At 38.6% G+C, this 14,998-nt stretch overlaps 1 protein-coding gene across 8 annotated transcripts in view; it reads left to right on the top strand.

Annotated features, from left to right (window-relative positions):
- The window catches only part of Adgb (androglobin), a 136,153-nt gene that overhangs the window by 18,949 nt on the left and 102,206 nt on the right, over positions 1 to 14,998 (top strand). For 6 of the 8 annotated variants that reach the window (XM_052751010.1, XM_052751009.1, XM_052751011.1 and 3 more), the window contains exons 2-5: positions 756 to 918; positions 4,731 to 4,823; positions 7,513 to 7,584; positions 8,100 to 8,309. In XM_052751010.1, coding sequence (XP_052606970.1) covers positions 756 to 918; positions 4,731 to 4,823; positions 7,513 to 7,584; positions 8,100 to 8,309 — 538 coding nt within the window. Of the gene's footprint in view, positions 1 to 755; positions 919 to 4,730; positions 4,824 to 7,512; positions 7,585 to 8,099; positions 8,310 to 14,998 lie in introns of those variants that run through there. The other 2 variants (XM_052751008.1, XM_052751013.1) reach the window with 2 other exon arrangements.

Below are 14,998 nucleotides of genomic sequence, written 5' to 3'. Positions count from 1 at the left end.
CTGGGCTACAGAGTGAGTTCCAGGAAAGGTGCAAAAAGCTACACAGAGAAACTGTCTCGGAAAAACCAACAAATAAATAAATAAAACAAATAAATTAAAAAGCTTTTGAAAACAAAACCTACAATAATTTGAAATTCCAAATTATTGATGCTTAGTTAACTAAAACATATAATAGAAAAATTATGCAATCATTAAAATAATAAGCAAAAAATACATAAGCAATTATGGGCACAGGACTTATATAAGAATAAACTGAAAATATAATATGTAGAGTGATTTTTTTTTAATGAAAGATTACAATTTTCACTTTGATCTGATGGTGATAAACAATGTGGTGCTTCACAGTTTTAACAGTTTTTTTGAATATCAAAATAATGATCACTTTGTACTTTTGCTAATACAGAAACCAAAATCGTGTTTGTGGGGATATTCCAAAATCTATCATTCTTGTAAGACATTCTCCTTGAGCATGGATCATATTTTAGTTATTTTATGTTCATGTGAAACTGGGGAGTGCTCTGTACACACCAATTTTTGAGTGGCCTGTATTAGTCAGTAGGGACAGCTGTTTAAAATTTGCTTGTGCACTAACCTATTTGGGGGTTCTTTCTGACTCTAGAATTGTCACCTGTCGCTAGTATCTGACAAGTGTGCCCAATACACTCTTTACAATCATTCAGTTTAATGTTATGCAATTCATTCCCTATTTATTTCAGAGATTTTAACTAAGACTCTTGCACTTTCCCTTTCTCAAGTCTTTACCCTTTTGGCAGCAATGTGCCTCCCGGTTCTGTTGAACAGAAGAAGGGAAAGTTCCCGATCTGGCCAGAGTGGAGTGAGGCGGACATAAATGCCGAGAAGTGGGATACAGGCAAAGGAGGGAAAGAGAAGGACAAGACGGCCAAGAGCCCCCTCTTTGTAAGTAGGCGGGGCCGAGGCTGCAGGTGGGCAGGGGCGGCTTTTCAGGTTGGATTTTGCAGTCCTGGAGAGGGAGACCGGGGTCTCGCGCATGCTAGACAAGTTCTGCCCCAAGCTGCACCCCAGCTCATTCATAGTGGGGTACACCTGTCAGCATGAGTTTGCACTCCTCCTCCTCTCTAATCTCCGTTCCAAAAGGAAAGCTTTTCTTTTCCCGTGATCCCTTCTCCCATCTTGTTTTCCCAAGCCTTTATCCTGGGAAAATGGCGGCGGGGGTAGGTAGGGGTGTGGGGGGAATACAATGGAGTGCTCATGAAATACAAGGACAAATGAGAGATAAGTGAGCTGTGTTTGGCAACTGGTTTTGGACAGTAAGGAACCCAGGGTTTGACTCCTTAGCAAAAGTCCCATGGTATCTGCTTTGGCACCTAATGTTCAGCCTTTGACTAACCATGAGATGCTACAAAATGAAACAGACACTTGGCTACCGTTCCGGTCTCTCTGTTTTCCTTTCGTCTTCCACCCAGACTAGTTTTTGTCTGAATAGCACAGATACATTCTAAAATCTAATCTGCATTTTTTTTCATCACAGGACAAAGGCGTTTTCTTTAGTGTCCGCTGTCAGAGTTTTCAAGCATTGCCCCTCCCTCCCTGAAGTTTCTCCACACTTAGGATTGACTCATGAGGTTGCTTCACAGTGCCATTGCTTCACTGAGACTTTGCCCAATCTAGCCTTCTGCTGTAAAATTCGAAAGTTGCACACACAAACAGAGACACACATCTACACACAAGCAAGCACCAGATCCCCACATGTTTTAAATTGCTGCTAATCATCTTACTATTTTGTTTTTATTTGAACTCAGATGGTTCACAAGCCCTTTGAATCAAAAGGTACAGTCGTTTTAGGTATGGTGCCAAGAATGCATTGCCTAACACATTGCTAATTTGGACATTAAGGTACTAATAAAGTCAGTAACTAACTACCTTTACTAAATACCTTTTGTGAACCAGTCACTGAGATTCTGCATTGTGTTGAGAGAATTTAAATTTTAATATTTACCATTTCAGAATGCTCTATGCAAATAAAAACGTGATAAGCCAATCTAACCATTCTGGTCATCTTGGATGTATTTCAAAAACAATTGTGATTGTGGATATTTTTAAGTGAATCTCACCAATAGTCCACAATCAAATTTCATTCAACAAGCAAGGTTCTGTCAAGGACATATGCCATTCTTTTAAAAATTCTTTTAGACTTTTTTCTTTTATTGAAAAATAGAAATTTTTTTCACATCATGTGTCCTGATTATGGTTTCCTTTCATCCCACTCATCCCATTTCCTCCCCATTTCCTGTCTGGATCCACTCAGGTTCTGGCTCTCATTAGAAAACAAGCATGCTTCTATGAAATAATATTAAAATATAATGTAATAAGATACAACAAAAATGAATACATCAGATTTGGACAAAACAAGCAGAAGGAAAAGAGCCCAATAAAAGGCACAAGAAATCAATAGCCACTCATTTCACTCCCAGGAATAAGATAAAGCTGGGCAGTGGTAACACACACCTTTAATCCCAGCACTAGGAAGGCAGGTAGATCTCTGTGAGTTTGAGGCCAGTCTGGTCTACAGAGCGAGTTCCAGGATAGCCAGGGCTACAAAAGAAAAACAAACAAACAAACAAACAAAAATGTAAAAAGAGGAAAAGCCCTCACAGGGCATTGTAAGTCAAGGAAGCTCCTCCTAAGATGTCTTTGAGATTGTTTTCTGTTGGCTACCGCTGAGCACGCAGCCCATTCTTAAGAGTAGTTTGTTTCCCCAGTAAGATTCCCTTGGAAGAATCTAGATTTTCATTTGCAAGTGGTTATCAACTAGAGATGGTTTCTGGGATTGGGGCACGTGTCCACTTCTTTTAGCTCTAGGGCACCGTGTGGTGCATACCCACACAGGCCCTGTGCATGCTGCCTCGGTCGCTGTGAGTTCATATGGTCTTTGGTGGTGTTGATTTATAACGCCTTGTTTTCTTGGTGTCCTCCATCCCCTCTGGCTCTTACACTCTTACAGCCTTTTCTTCCACAGGGTTCCCTGAGCTCTGAGTGGAGGGAATTGATGGAGACATCGTGCTTAGAGTTGAGTGTTCCAGGTCTTTCACTCTCTGCATAATGTCTGGCTGTGGATCTCTGTATTTGTGCCCATCTGCTGCAGGAAGAAGTTTCTCTGATGATGGTTGAGATAGGCATTGATCCATAAGTATAGAAAAATGTTATTAGGAGTCATTTCACTGCTTTTTTTTTTTGAATAGTAATATTTAGTTTTACACTGGGTTCCTGGGCTTTCTAGTCTCAGGTTCTTGATCACCTAAGCAGTGTGGGTATGGGTTCCATCTTGTGGAGTGGTCCTTAATGCATATCAGATATTGGTTGATTGCTCCCACAAACCTTGTGCCACTATTGCCCTAGCATGTCTTGCAGGCAGGACACCATGGAAAATCAAAAGGTTTGTGGCTAAGTTGTTATGTGTGGAGAGTACTTTCCTGTACCAAAGATCCTGGCATGTTTGACCATTCTTGAGGGTGTAAGATAGGATCTCAAAGTAGCTTTGATTTGTATTTTTTTGATGGCTAAGGATGTTGAACATTTCTTTATGAGTTTCTTGGCCATTTCAGTTTCTCTTTTGAGAATTTTCTGTTTTCCCCTCCTTCCTGTATTCATATTATTTGTTCTTTTTGTAGTGTTCCAGATTTCCTGGATGTTGTGCTGCAGGTTTTTTTTTTGTTTTAGATTTAACATTTCCTTTGACCATAGTATCCATTTCTTCTATAGTGTCTTTGGTGACTGAAATTCTCTCTTCCATCTCTTGTATTCTGTTGGCGAGGCTTGCCTCTGAGGTTCCTGTGTGAGTTCTGAAATATTTTATTTTCAGATTTCTCTAGTTTGGGTTTTCTTTATTGATTCTGTTTCTCTTTTAGGTCTTGACCTGTTTTGTTCATTTCTGTCTACTGTTTGATTGTGTGTCCATAGATTTCTTTGAGGGAATTATTCATTTCCTCTTTAAGGACCTCCATCATCTTCATAAAGTCTATTTTAAGGTCTTTGTCTTGTGCTTCATCTATGTTGGAATACTCAGGGCCTACTATAGGGTGACTGGGCTCTAGTTGAGACATATTGTTCTGGCTGTTATTAATTGTGTTTTTATGATGGTGTCTAAGCATGTAGGTCTTTGAAGACTGTAATTCTAGGTGCAGATATCTGGTTTTCTCTACGCTGAGTAATGTTTTATTCCTTGGTTTCTGTTTCCCCTGGTTTTTAGAAGAATGTCATAGGGTATTGCCTGGTAGGAAATTCTTCTGGGATTCTGATAGGTTGACCACTAAGGGTAAAATGTGTTTCTAAGTATCGGGAGTGAGTAGGAGTGGGGATGGCCTAGGAGGAGGGACTTGAGGGATCCACAGGAGGGAGGAAAGCAGGGTATTCCACCAGGATCTGCTTAGTGCCCTGGGAATAGAGGCAGAAAGCAGAGGCCACAACAGGTGGTCTGCTGGACAGCTGGGCATGAGACTTGTGGGTTAGATTTGGAGGACTGGGGGATAAACATATGCAGTTAGCCTAGTTCTTCCCTGGCCATTTTGAATTTCATTCTTCAAATATCCCACAAGGCCTTTCTGAAGACAAACATACACACATTGCTCTACAAATGCTTCTATATTGATCTGACATTTGCATTAGTTGGCTTTTATTAAGATTGAATTTTTATTATAATAAAGCCACATAAAAAAGTTCAATTTAATATTTATTTTTTTTCTTTCATCTAGCACTTTTTTGAAGACCCTGAAGGAAAGATTGAATTACCACCATCATTGAAAGTCTTTACCTGGAAACGTCCGCAAGATTTTATATTTAGCAGAGTAAGAATTTTTTTCACTATTGAATGAAACACTTATTACCTACAAGGATGAAATATCTTAGTGACCAAAGTTGGCATTCTTCAAGCAATTTTGCAGTGTTTTTCCCATGATTTACCACAAAAGTTATTGCTTTTTAGCCTCTAACTCAGAAATTAATATTTGTCAGTATATTTTAATAATTCATTTGTGGGTGGGACTATGGAGATGGCTCCATTGGTCAGGTGCTTTCTGTGCAAGCATGAGGGCGTGGGTTCGTGTGGCAGCATGTGGCTTGTGACCACAGCACTGGGGATGGATACACAGGCTAACTAACCTCTGGGCTCACTAGCCAACCAGCCTAGCTGAATTAATGCATTTCAGGTAAAAGCAAAACCCCGACTCAAAATCCAGAGTGGACAATGACTGAGGAAGACATCCAAGGTTGCTCCCTGCTCTCTACACATCCCACCCAGGCATCACAGCACACATATGGACATGCACACGTGCACATGTGCACACACACACACACACACACACACACACACACACACACATACACACACACACACACACACACACACACACACACACACACACTAATAACATTTCTTGTATAGATTTCAAAGATATTACTGTGGTTTGGTCTAGAGGCTTGATTTTTTTCTACTTCTATCCAAAATGTCAAATTATAGCCAAAAATGTTGCACAAAGTTATTTGTTATTTGTGACTAGTGGATTTGCTCCACTCTGTGTCTCAGTGTGAAATCATAGGGTGTGAAGGTCTCTTCCCTCCATTGTTTATTAGAATTAATTTTCCAGTCCAAGAGATTTGCACTTGGGTTCCCATCTTCCAGGGATCCTCTAAGCATTTTCTGAAGCCTGTCTCCATTTCTAGACTCCATGCTCAGTCAGTTGAATCATACCTTTGTGGAGACACCTTCATATCAAACAGCTCTCACATACTTTCAAACGTTAGTCCAACACCTTAATAGCCACATTAATTTGAGTGTATTTCTTATCTGCAGGGTTTTAATTATCACTAATGCTTTTCTCCTTGCTAAATTTCTTATTGTTTTCATTGAATGCATTGAACACCAGTAGGGTAAATTAATTAGTACCAGTCAAATAGTTTGTAATGGAGCCAATTCTTGTGTGCATTTGTAGTCTATTGAGTCTGTGTTTCCACACAAAGTAGTTTCTGTCTTTCAAAGTGTTAGCCTTCATCAGTGTTGGTACTAATGCGGGGAAATGTAGTTCAGACCTCTTACTAATTGAAAGGTAGTTGTATCTACATCCAAAGCAATTTACTAAAACAACAGTGTCTTTTGAATGCTTCTATGACATTTCTAATAAGTCCATTATGCACAAAACATGCTTCAAAAACAGTTTTAATATCGAACAACATTGATATGAATATAAATTCTCTGCTGCTCACATAATGCAATTGACTTTGATAGGTCTTTAATAAATCTTGTTCTGCTTACTATAAATTCATCATTGATGTTCTGTGCAAAAAAAAATGGTCTTATAAATTGAATAAATAGATGTTTTAAGAACAACTTCCTCTACTTTTTAGTAGACAGTGGGTCTAAGAGTTATATTTGTACTAAAAATAAATCCAGTCTTCCCTGAAACCTCTCCATCTCTGTGCATCATAACAGGTCATCAGCCTGCACACCGCCTCTCGTCTTCCACAGAGGTTTCGCTTAATAGATTATTCTAGAATGGGGCCCAGAGTTTCCAGAAGTGAAGGTCTATTTGAGGAAATCCCTAAATAAGGGTTTCAAGATTTGATGTATAGACTCACAATAAAAATCATTAAGTATACTCTAAGGTTAAAGCAAACAGAAAAAATCCCATATAATAATGACCTTCTTGTATGAGAGTTGGTCTACAACACCTTCCTTCCCTCCAACTGTTTCATGAAGCTAATCTCATTTTTTCTTTTCTTTTATAAATTGCAACATTTCACCCTTCCCTTTCCCAAACATGTCCACACACCCCACTTTTTATTAGTTGCTGTTACATGCATATATGTATATGTGTGTGTATATATATATATATATATATATATATATATATATATATATATTCCTAAATATAACCTGCTGAGTCTGTATAATGCTGCTCCTATGTATGCTTTTCAGTGAAATTGTTTAAGAAAGGGCGGATTGCCCTGACCCCACTTCCTCCCCTTGGGAGCCACATTTGCCTGTAAACGAATGGCTGGTCCCTACTCTTGATAGCAGGATTTTTTTCACAACACCAAAAAGGGGCCCTCTTTCCTGCTGAGAAGGGGTCCTGATGTGTACAAATCGTTAGATTCCTCTGGAGGAATGGCCTTGTGTGATGTTTTTATAAGATCAAAGCTTACTTGTAAAAATCCTGCACCTGGTACGATGTAATCTCAGCCTTTGACTTTAAAGACCTTATCCTGCTTTTCCTGGCTGCCAAGAGTATTCCCAGGCACTAGGCTCTCTGCATCAGTCTGCTAGAGGACTCAGTATATTTGTTATTAGCTTAATAAAGTGTGGTGATCTGAAACATTCAGGAGTAGATTATATCACTCAGGACTTTTGGTATTAGATAACCAGTTAATGTGCTCTTCCCTGGAGAGAACTACTTCTCCCACAAAACTGTCTTCTAATAAGTTAGGTTTCTTTTACCTTTTTTAAAAAACAAATCTCTATGTCTACATTTTTAATTTCAGCCTCCTGTAGTTGTGAAAAACGAAATCACGTTTGACTTGTTTTCACCAAATGAACATTTACTCTGCAGTGAGGTAAGTTAGGCCACAGGGTCCACTGCCCATTTGAGGACTGTCTTCTAGTCCTGTCTACAGAAACAGCTCCTGGACAGCCGCCAGCAACTCACTCTTGTTCACTTTTAAGTCATGATACAATTGAGTGGGGTTTTTATTTTTTATTTAAAAATTGTATCTATTTATGTATTTATAAAATACAATTTTAGTGATTCAGTATATCAATATATATACACACACAGTGTATATACTGTCTGTATATAGTACATATATACACTCTACTAACTCAAGGTCAGTGTCCAGTTAACCTTTTTAGACCTTTTAATTTTATTTGTTACTCTTTCTCATGGAAACAAAATCAAGACCTATGACTTTTTTCTGTAGCTCAGAAATCAAAATGATAAATATACCATATGTAAAATTTATTGTTACTCTTAGAAACATTTCTATCGTATTTCACTTAAAACTGTAGTACCCATCATTTTTTTAAAAAAATAACCTATCAATACTAGTGGCTTTTGTTGTTTTGTGTTCAGCTTATGAGGTGGATTATCAGTGAAATCTACGCTGTGTGGAAGATATTCAATGGAGGGATTCTGAACAATTACTATAAAGGAAATTCGGGAGAGCTTCCTAGTCTGGTCTGGAAGCCCTGGGAACACATATATTCTCTCTGCAAGGCCGTGAAGGGCCACATGCCTTTGTTTAATGCATATGGGAAGTATGTTGTGAAGCTTTACTGGATGGTAAGTTATTCAAGCTCCTGTGCCTTTGAATTCATCTGTTCTTCCTATTAAAATAAGAAATGAGAATTAAAAAAAACCCACAGTATTTAGTTCAAGTAGGCAATCTCTGATTTTCTCTGTGAAGGTTCGCCTTCTATTGGGATACTGGTAGGAGTGTGACTGGGCAGTCAGAATGAGTGTGGGGTTCATTGATTTCCAGTGAGTCTTCATTAGTCTCAGCCAAACAGCAGCTTGCAGGGGTGCTGCTCAGCAGGCAAGCACTGCAACTCAGGGATTTTCATGTGGGTTATTTTTACCAGCGTGCTATAGATTAATGACTACTTCTTCTTCCATTTGATAGAAGTCTGTTGTCTCTCAGCGAGGGAAGAACGTCTGTCTGCCTCTTTCTAAGCAAACCCAAGCTGGGAGGGTCCATCCACACCAGTGTGTGCACACATTACCATTGGTAAAGAGCTTGAGTAGATTCTTTCTGACAAGATAGCTGTACTCCTCCCCACCCCACACCCCTGTTCTTGTCCATTTCCAGACACAAACCATTTATGTTTTGATCTTGAAAAATCTCTTCCAGTTCTCATGCAGTACTCGTACTTGTCTATCTTTTGCAAAGATTTGTAAAACATGATCCTAAAAACACTTGGCTCCCTTCTGCTGATTCAGTGTGATGTGCGGCAGACACGGTTTTGCCCTCCGTTGCTCTTCCTCCCCTCGCTCATTCTTTCTCTGCCATAATGTTTTCTTTTCACTCCGAAACTGATTTCCTTTCTCTGCCTTTTTACTGAGATTCTTTTCCTTCTTTTCTCAGGTCCCTCAGAGCCTTTTCCATCATGACTTCTAGGAGGCAACCCATTTGCTCGGAGCCTCTAATATTTCAAATTATGATTAAAAAAAAAAAAGCCCTCTTTAGTGATGCAGGCCTGTTGTCCCCCAAACTTAAGAGGCTAAAGCTGGAGGTCCTGAAGTTCAAGGCCTGTCTGGGCTACAGATTAGGTGCAAGGCTAGCATGGGCAAATTTCCCAAAATAAAAAGTTAAAACCATCAATCAGTCAATCAGTCAATCAAACAGACAAACAAACCCAACGAAGCATATAGTTAAGTGGTGGAGTGCATGCCTAACTAATGTTCTGGGTCCAATCCCCAGTACTGGAACATCAAGTAAGTAATTAATTGTGATTTTCATACCAGGATATTATTTCTCAGCAAAGTATTCACATCACATTCAGCCTGGATTCTTAGCTAGTTGCACAAGGTTCTTTGACGTACCAGGTCACACTGAGAACAGTGCATAAAGGAGAGAGGTTGGTTTCCTCTTCCATCTGGCCATAATGACAGGACGCAGGGACACAGGGCATCTTTCCAAGTTCCTCCTAATTTCCATATTGCTTTGGCTCCCAAGAGGAGAGAGAGAAGCAATTTAGCTATTGTTCCCCACTTGAAATACAGCCCATTGTGGGCAGCCTCCCTCTGTCTCTGCTTTCATCTGCCTCTGATAAACAGATAACACATACACGGAGACCAATAATCCCCTCCCCCAGTTGTTACCAATGTATTTATGTGAAAAATGTTTTTGTTGTTATTCCTCACTGAGCTTTATATTTTCATTCACGTCATCTGATTTAGAGTTTCTTGGACTGTGAGGTACAGCGAAATTCCAGCACAAACATGTGGGAACTTCAAATCCCTGCTTCCCATGCTCCACCCCTCTCCTTGACCAGCTGAATCCACCTGGGACCTGAGGCTGCAATATTGCTTTGTTTTCTGCTGTGTTGTTTTTGAGACCGAGTCTCATTTGCACTGGCTGGCCTTGAACTCACAGTGTAGGATGGCCTTGGACTGTCCTGTCCTCATCTCCCATCTGCTAGAATAGCTGCGTCAGCCATCAAGCAACACCTACAATCCTGCTTTTAAAATAAATTCTCAATGATATTTTTATTAATTAAACTTAATGAACAGTGCACTCAAGATATTAAACAATGACAAATGCTTTTTCTATTACTCAGTTACTATATTTTCCCAAAGAAATTATACATTTAAATTTTATTATTATTATATATGCTTTTAGTGGGCAAATTCTACTACTACTAACATATTCTGTTGCACGAATCCTAATTGGTCTTATAATAAAAACCTGGAGCCAGATATTGGGGTAAATGCTGAAAGATCAGAGTAAACAAGCCACAGCCAACCTCACCTCACCACTTCCTCGGGCAAAAGGGGAAGAGCCTGTCTCCATGAATCCTCAGACTGAATGCCCCTGAGTCCTCAGCCTAAAGGGACTGAGTTCTTGTCTCCTCCTTGTTGGTTACATGGCAGTGCTCATGGCTGGCAGCCGCCTGCAGCGGCCATGCTGATGGAAGAGAACGCTGGATGTTGCAGTGGCAGAAGAATCACGAACCATGATTACCTTTCTAGACCTTTATGAGAGAGAGAGAGAGAGAGAGAGAGAGAGAGAGAGAGAGAGAGAGAGAGAGAGAGAGAGAGAGAGAGAGAGAGAGAGAGAGGAGAGAGAGAGAGAGGAGAGAGAGAGAGGAGAGAGAGGGGCGCCATGTGGAGGACAGAGGGAATACGGAGAGAGAGAATACAAAAAGAGGGAGCAGGCCAGGCGGTGGTGGCGCACGCCTTTAATCCCAGCACTTGGGAGGCAGAGCCAGGCGGATCTCTGTGAGTTCGAGGCCATCCTGGTCTCCAAAGCGAGTTCCAGGAAAGGCACAAAGCTACACAGAGAAACCCTGTCTCGAAAAACCAAAAAAAAAAAAAAAAAAAAAAAAAAAAAAAAAAAAGAAAACAAAAAGAGGGAGCACAGAGAGGGCATGCCCGCTTTTTAGGCTGGGACGCCATCGCAGGCTGGTGACGTAATAAGGACATAATCCTTACATTCCTGCCTTAAATGCCTTTCTCCACCCAGCCTTATAACTTCCTGTCTCAACCTTTCTAGTCCTGGGATTATGGCATGTGTGCTTCCCAAATACTGGGAGCAAAGGCATGAGATCCCAAGTGTTGGGATTACAGATGTGTGTCACCACTGCCTGGCTTCTATGTCTAATCTAGTGGCTGGCTCTGTCCTCTGATCTTCAGGAAAATTTTATTTGTTGGAGTCCAAACAAAATATCACCACAATATTCAATATAGAAAATCAGAGTTCTTTGTAATTTTAACATATATAGACAATCACAATCAATGATTCAGGTATTTCTACTATATTTTCCTGTGTTCTTTCTTTTTTAAAGATTTATTTATTATGTATATAGTGTTCTGCCTACATGTAGGCCTGCACACCAGGAGAGGACACCAGATCTCATTGTAGATGGTTGTGAGCTGCCATGTGATTCCTGGGAAATGAATTCAGGACCTCTGGAAGAGCAACCAGTGCTCTTAACCTTTGAGCCATCTCTCTACCCCATCCTGTGTTCTTATAAGCATACATAAACATACTGTATACCAGAATGGTCAAATAATACAGTTCTCTAAACTACACACTCATTTAACCAGGGTCATTTTCTATGCTGATATTTTTGTATATTCTGTCCACTAGTCTACGGACATATAAACAAATGCATGCAAATTTATGTTAAATTTCCATTAATAAATGCTAAGGCTATGTCCAGCATTTTACCTATACAAGTAAGGCTGCACATGAGAAGCTTTGTGTGTAAATCTTGCCCAATGGGATGGTGTTTTTTCTCTAGTATTTCTATGTGAAATTACTCCATTATGAATATGAAAATATTCATTTTTATAAATATATTCAAATTACTCATTTTGGGTTTAAAAGTCATTTATACTAGATAGAATTACAAATTAAGTTGCCGTTTTATTCTTTGTTACCATTCTTATTTTGAAATTTGTTTACCTATTCTGACTTTCTGTATTGACCTTGGTTGTTCTTTAGGATTTTGTTTCAGTTTTTCTGCCTTTATTTTCTGCATACTCTGTATATTTATTTTTCCAGAAATTAAAATATACACAGAAAGCTTTACATAGCCCTTAATAGCAACATTTTATCACTTGAATTGGCATCTAAATACCTTGCCACCATTTCAGAACCTTCACACATCTCCCCTTCCTGAGATCATTTTCTTAAATATTTTCTGAATATCTTGAGAACTTCATCATACAATTCTTAAAGATTTATTTTATTTTTAGTTATGTTTGTGTCTCTCTGTGTGTATGTGCATGTGCATGCAGGTGCCAATGGAGGCCAGGAGAGGGCGATAAGACATTTTGGAGCTGGATTTACAGGCTGTTGTCAGTTGCCTGATGTAAGTGATAAGAACAGAAGTCTAGTCTTCATGACTGGGTAGCAAGGGATTTAATTTTCTCTTTCCAGACCACATCATAAATACAATTTTAAAAGATCTGGAGAAAAATACTCCTTCATCTTGCCTAGGTGTTAGTTATTTTCTGTTAGCTTTCTTCATGCTGTTGTGCTGATTCCTTTCACTCCAGTTTCCTTCCTGGAGAACCCTCCCCTTTCAGTGTTTCTGAGTTAGTCTCTTGGTAAGAAACTGCCTTATTTTCTTTATATCTGAGGATGTTTTTATTTCATTCTTATTTCTTAAAGATGTTGACCTTGGTGCCAGGGCTTAAGTTGACAGCTCTTTTCTTCCAGTGTGTGAGAGATGGTGCTTACTGTGTTTTCCACTCTGCTCAGTCCTCAGATAACCTGTCTGTTCTTGCTTTAGGCTTTCCAGATTCTATCCTCTCTTTTCACTTTTCAGAGGTTTGAACTTGATAGAACTGGCTGTAGACTTACTTGCATTTATCCTGTTTGGGTTACTTTAGACTTCTTTAATTCACAGGTTTATATTTTAGAAAAAAAATTTGGGAAGTTTCAGCCATAATTTCTTCAAATGTATTTTTAGGTCCTCATTCTTTTTCCTCTCTTTTTTTTGTGACTCCAAAACATGGATATTGAATATTTTTGTGTCATCTCTCAAGTCTGAGTCTTATGTCATTCTTGGTCTATTTTTCCCTGTTCATTTCTGCAACTCTAATGTTCACTTTGGCAATCTTTATGCTGCCTATGGACTGTTGCTCTCACTGAGGGAGGAATCTTTAATTTTAATTTAATATTTTATACTTTCTACATCTTTGCTAAGAATTTCATTTAAGAGTTTTCACAATTATTTGGTGGGACATTATTAGGATTGTTGCTTTAAGTTTCTTATTTAATGATTTCACTTTCTGTATTCTGTGAGTGTATCTACTGGTCTATATTGACATCTCAGGCTCTGCGTGGGAGAAAAGTCACTGTTACTGCCGTGGAGGTGCAGGGTAAAGTCTGACAGAGCCTAGTCTATGCAGTTTTGATCACTCAACTGTTTGCTAAAATATCTTTCCAATGATTACTTATTTCTTGATTTTTTTTGAGTTGTAATTCATACTATTAATTTAAATAATGTGTTATGCTTTCATCATAACACATTATTTAAGACAGCATAAATGGGTAGTCATTCACCTAGAAGTTAATTGTGGAAAATATTAAAATTTGAGTATGATATACTAAAATATTTTTATAATCTATATTTGTAGTTTTATTTATTCCGGTTATATATATATATATATATATATATATATATATATATATATATATATCCATATTGCTTATTTTGTTTGTATAACACTAAGAGAAATACCTGACAGAAGTGATTATAAGAGGAAAGCTTTACTTTACATCACTATTTTAGAATGCTCAGCCTGCTGGTGGGAGGGTGTGGTGGAGCCAAGGAGATCACGCCATAATGGGCCATTAAGCAGAGAAAGAAATGCTGCCTTTGGTTGGCTTCTCCCTTCCCCCTCTTGGATGCTACCGAGACCTCCCATTTAGTACCGCCTACATTGAGAGTGGGTCTTGTCATTAATCTTCTTTGGAAACAACTTCTTTAACACCCTCATATGTGTGGTCTAACTAATCTCCTAGGTGATTCTAAGCCTAAATGTGTTGACAATGAAGGTTAATGATCACAGAGGATACCTTTTTAGAAGTATCTTTAAAAACTGAAAAATTTGAGATTTTTTTTAAAGAAATGATATGGTGCTAATAAACATTTTCAAATATCCATTATATGATTTACATAAAATAGTAAAATACCAAATCAAAACATCATTCAGTATTCAATGATGAGTTCTTAAATTTTGTATACACATACATATATTCATTTAAACTTTGATAATAAAATATAGTATACTGTGTAACTTAACCAACAACAGAAATTGCCAGAAATCCAAGTAACCAGCTGATTGTATAACCTCATATGACACAAGAGAACTCAAATCTTTATCTATTTATAAGGATACAAGTATTTTCATGAATCTTTCCTCACCCATCCTTATTCCTTACCTCATAGTACCAATGTATTGGCTGTTAAAGTTTCAACATGATTTTTGAAGGCAAAATAATTATCTATATAAATTACCTATGTATACACAAATACATGAAATTAATCCGAGAAATCCACAGAGTCTGTTTAAAGGGCAAAGGAATTTATTAGGGGAGAAAAACTCACTGTACAGAACAGAATTATTGCAGGGTCCTGGAAATGGTGAGACAAGGTCCCATGCTGTTCTTCTGCACCTGAGACTGTCCCAGCATCAAGTCCCATGAGGGGACTGAGAGCCTGCTATGTGCATCTCAGATCTTAAGGGTACCAAGAGGCACATGTACTTCAAGGTCATAGGCAGGTAGAGAGCAG

The sequence above is a fragment of the Peromyscus californicus genome, unplaced genomic scaffold, assembly GCF_007827085.1.
Source record: "Peromyscus californicus insignis strain IS unplaced genomic scaffold, ASM782708v3 Scaffold_22__1_contigs__length_63687245, whole genome shotgun sequence".
Classification (NCBI taxonomy): domain Eukaryota; kingdom Metazoa; phylum Chordata; class Mammalia; order Rodentia; family Cricetidae; genus Peromyscus; species Peromyscus californicus.
Note: the sequence above shows the minus strand (reverse complement) of the source record. Positions and strands in the feature narration are given on the sequence as shown.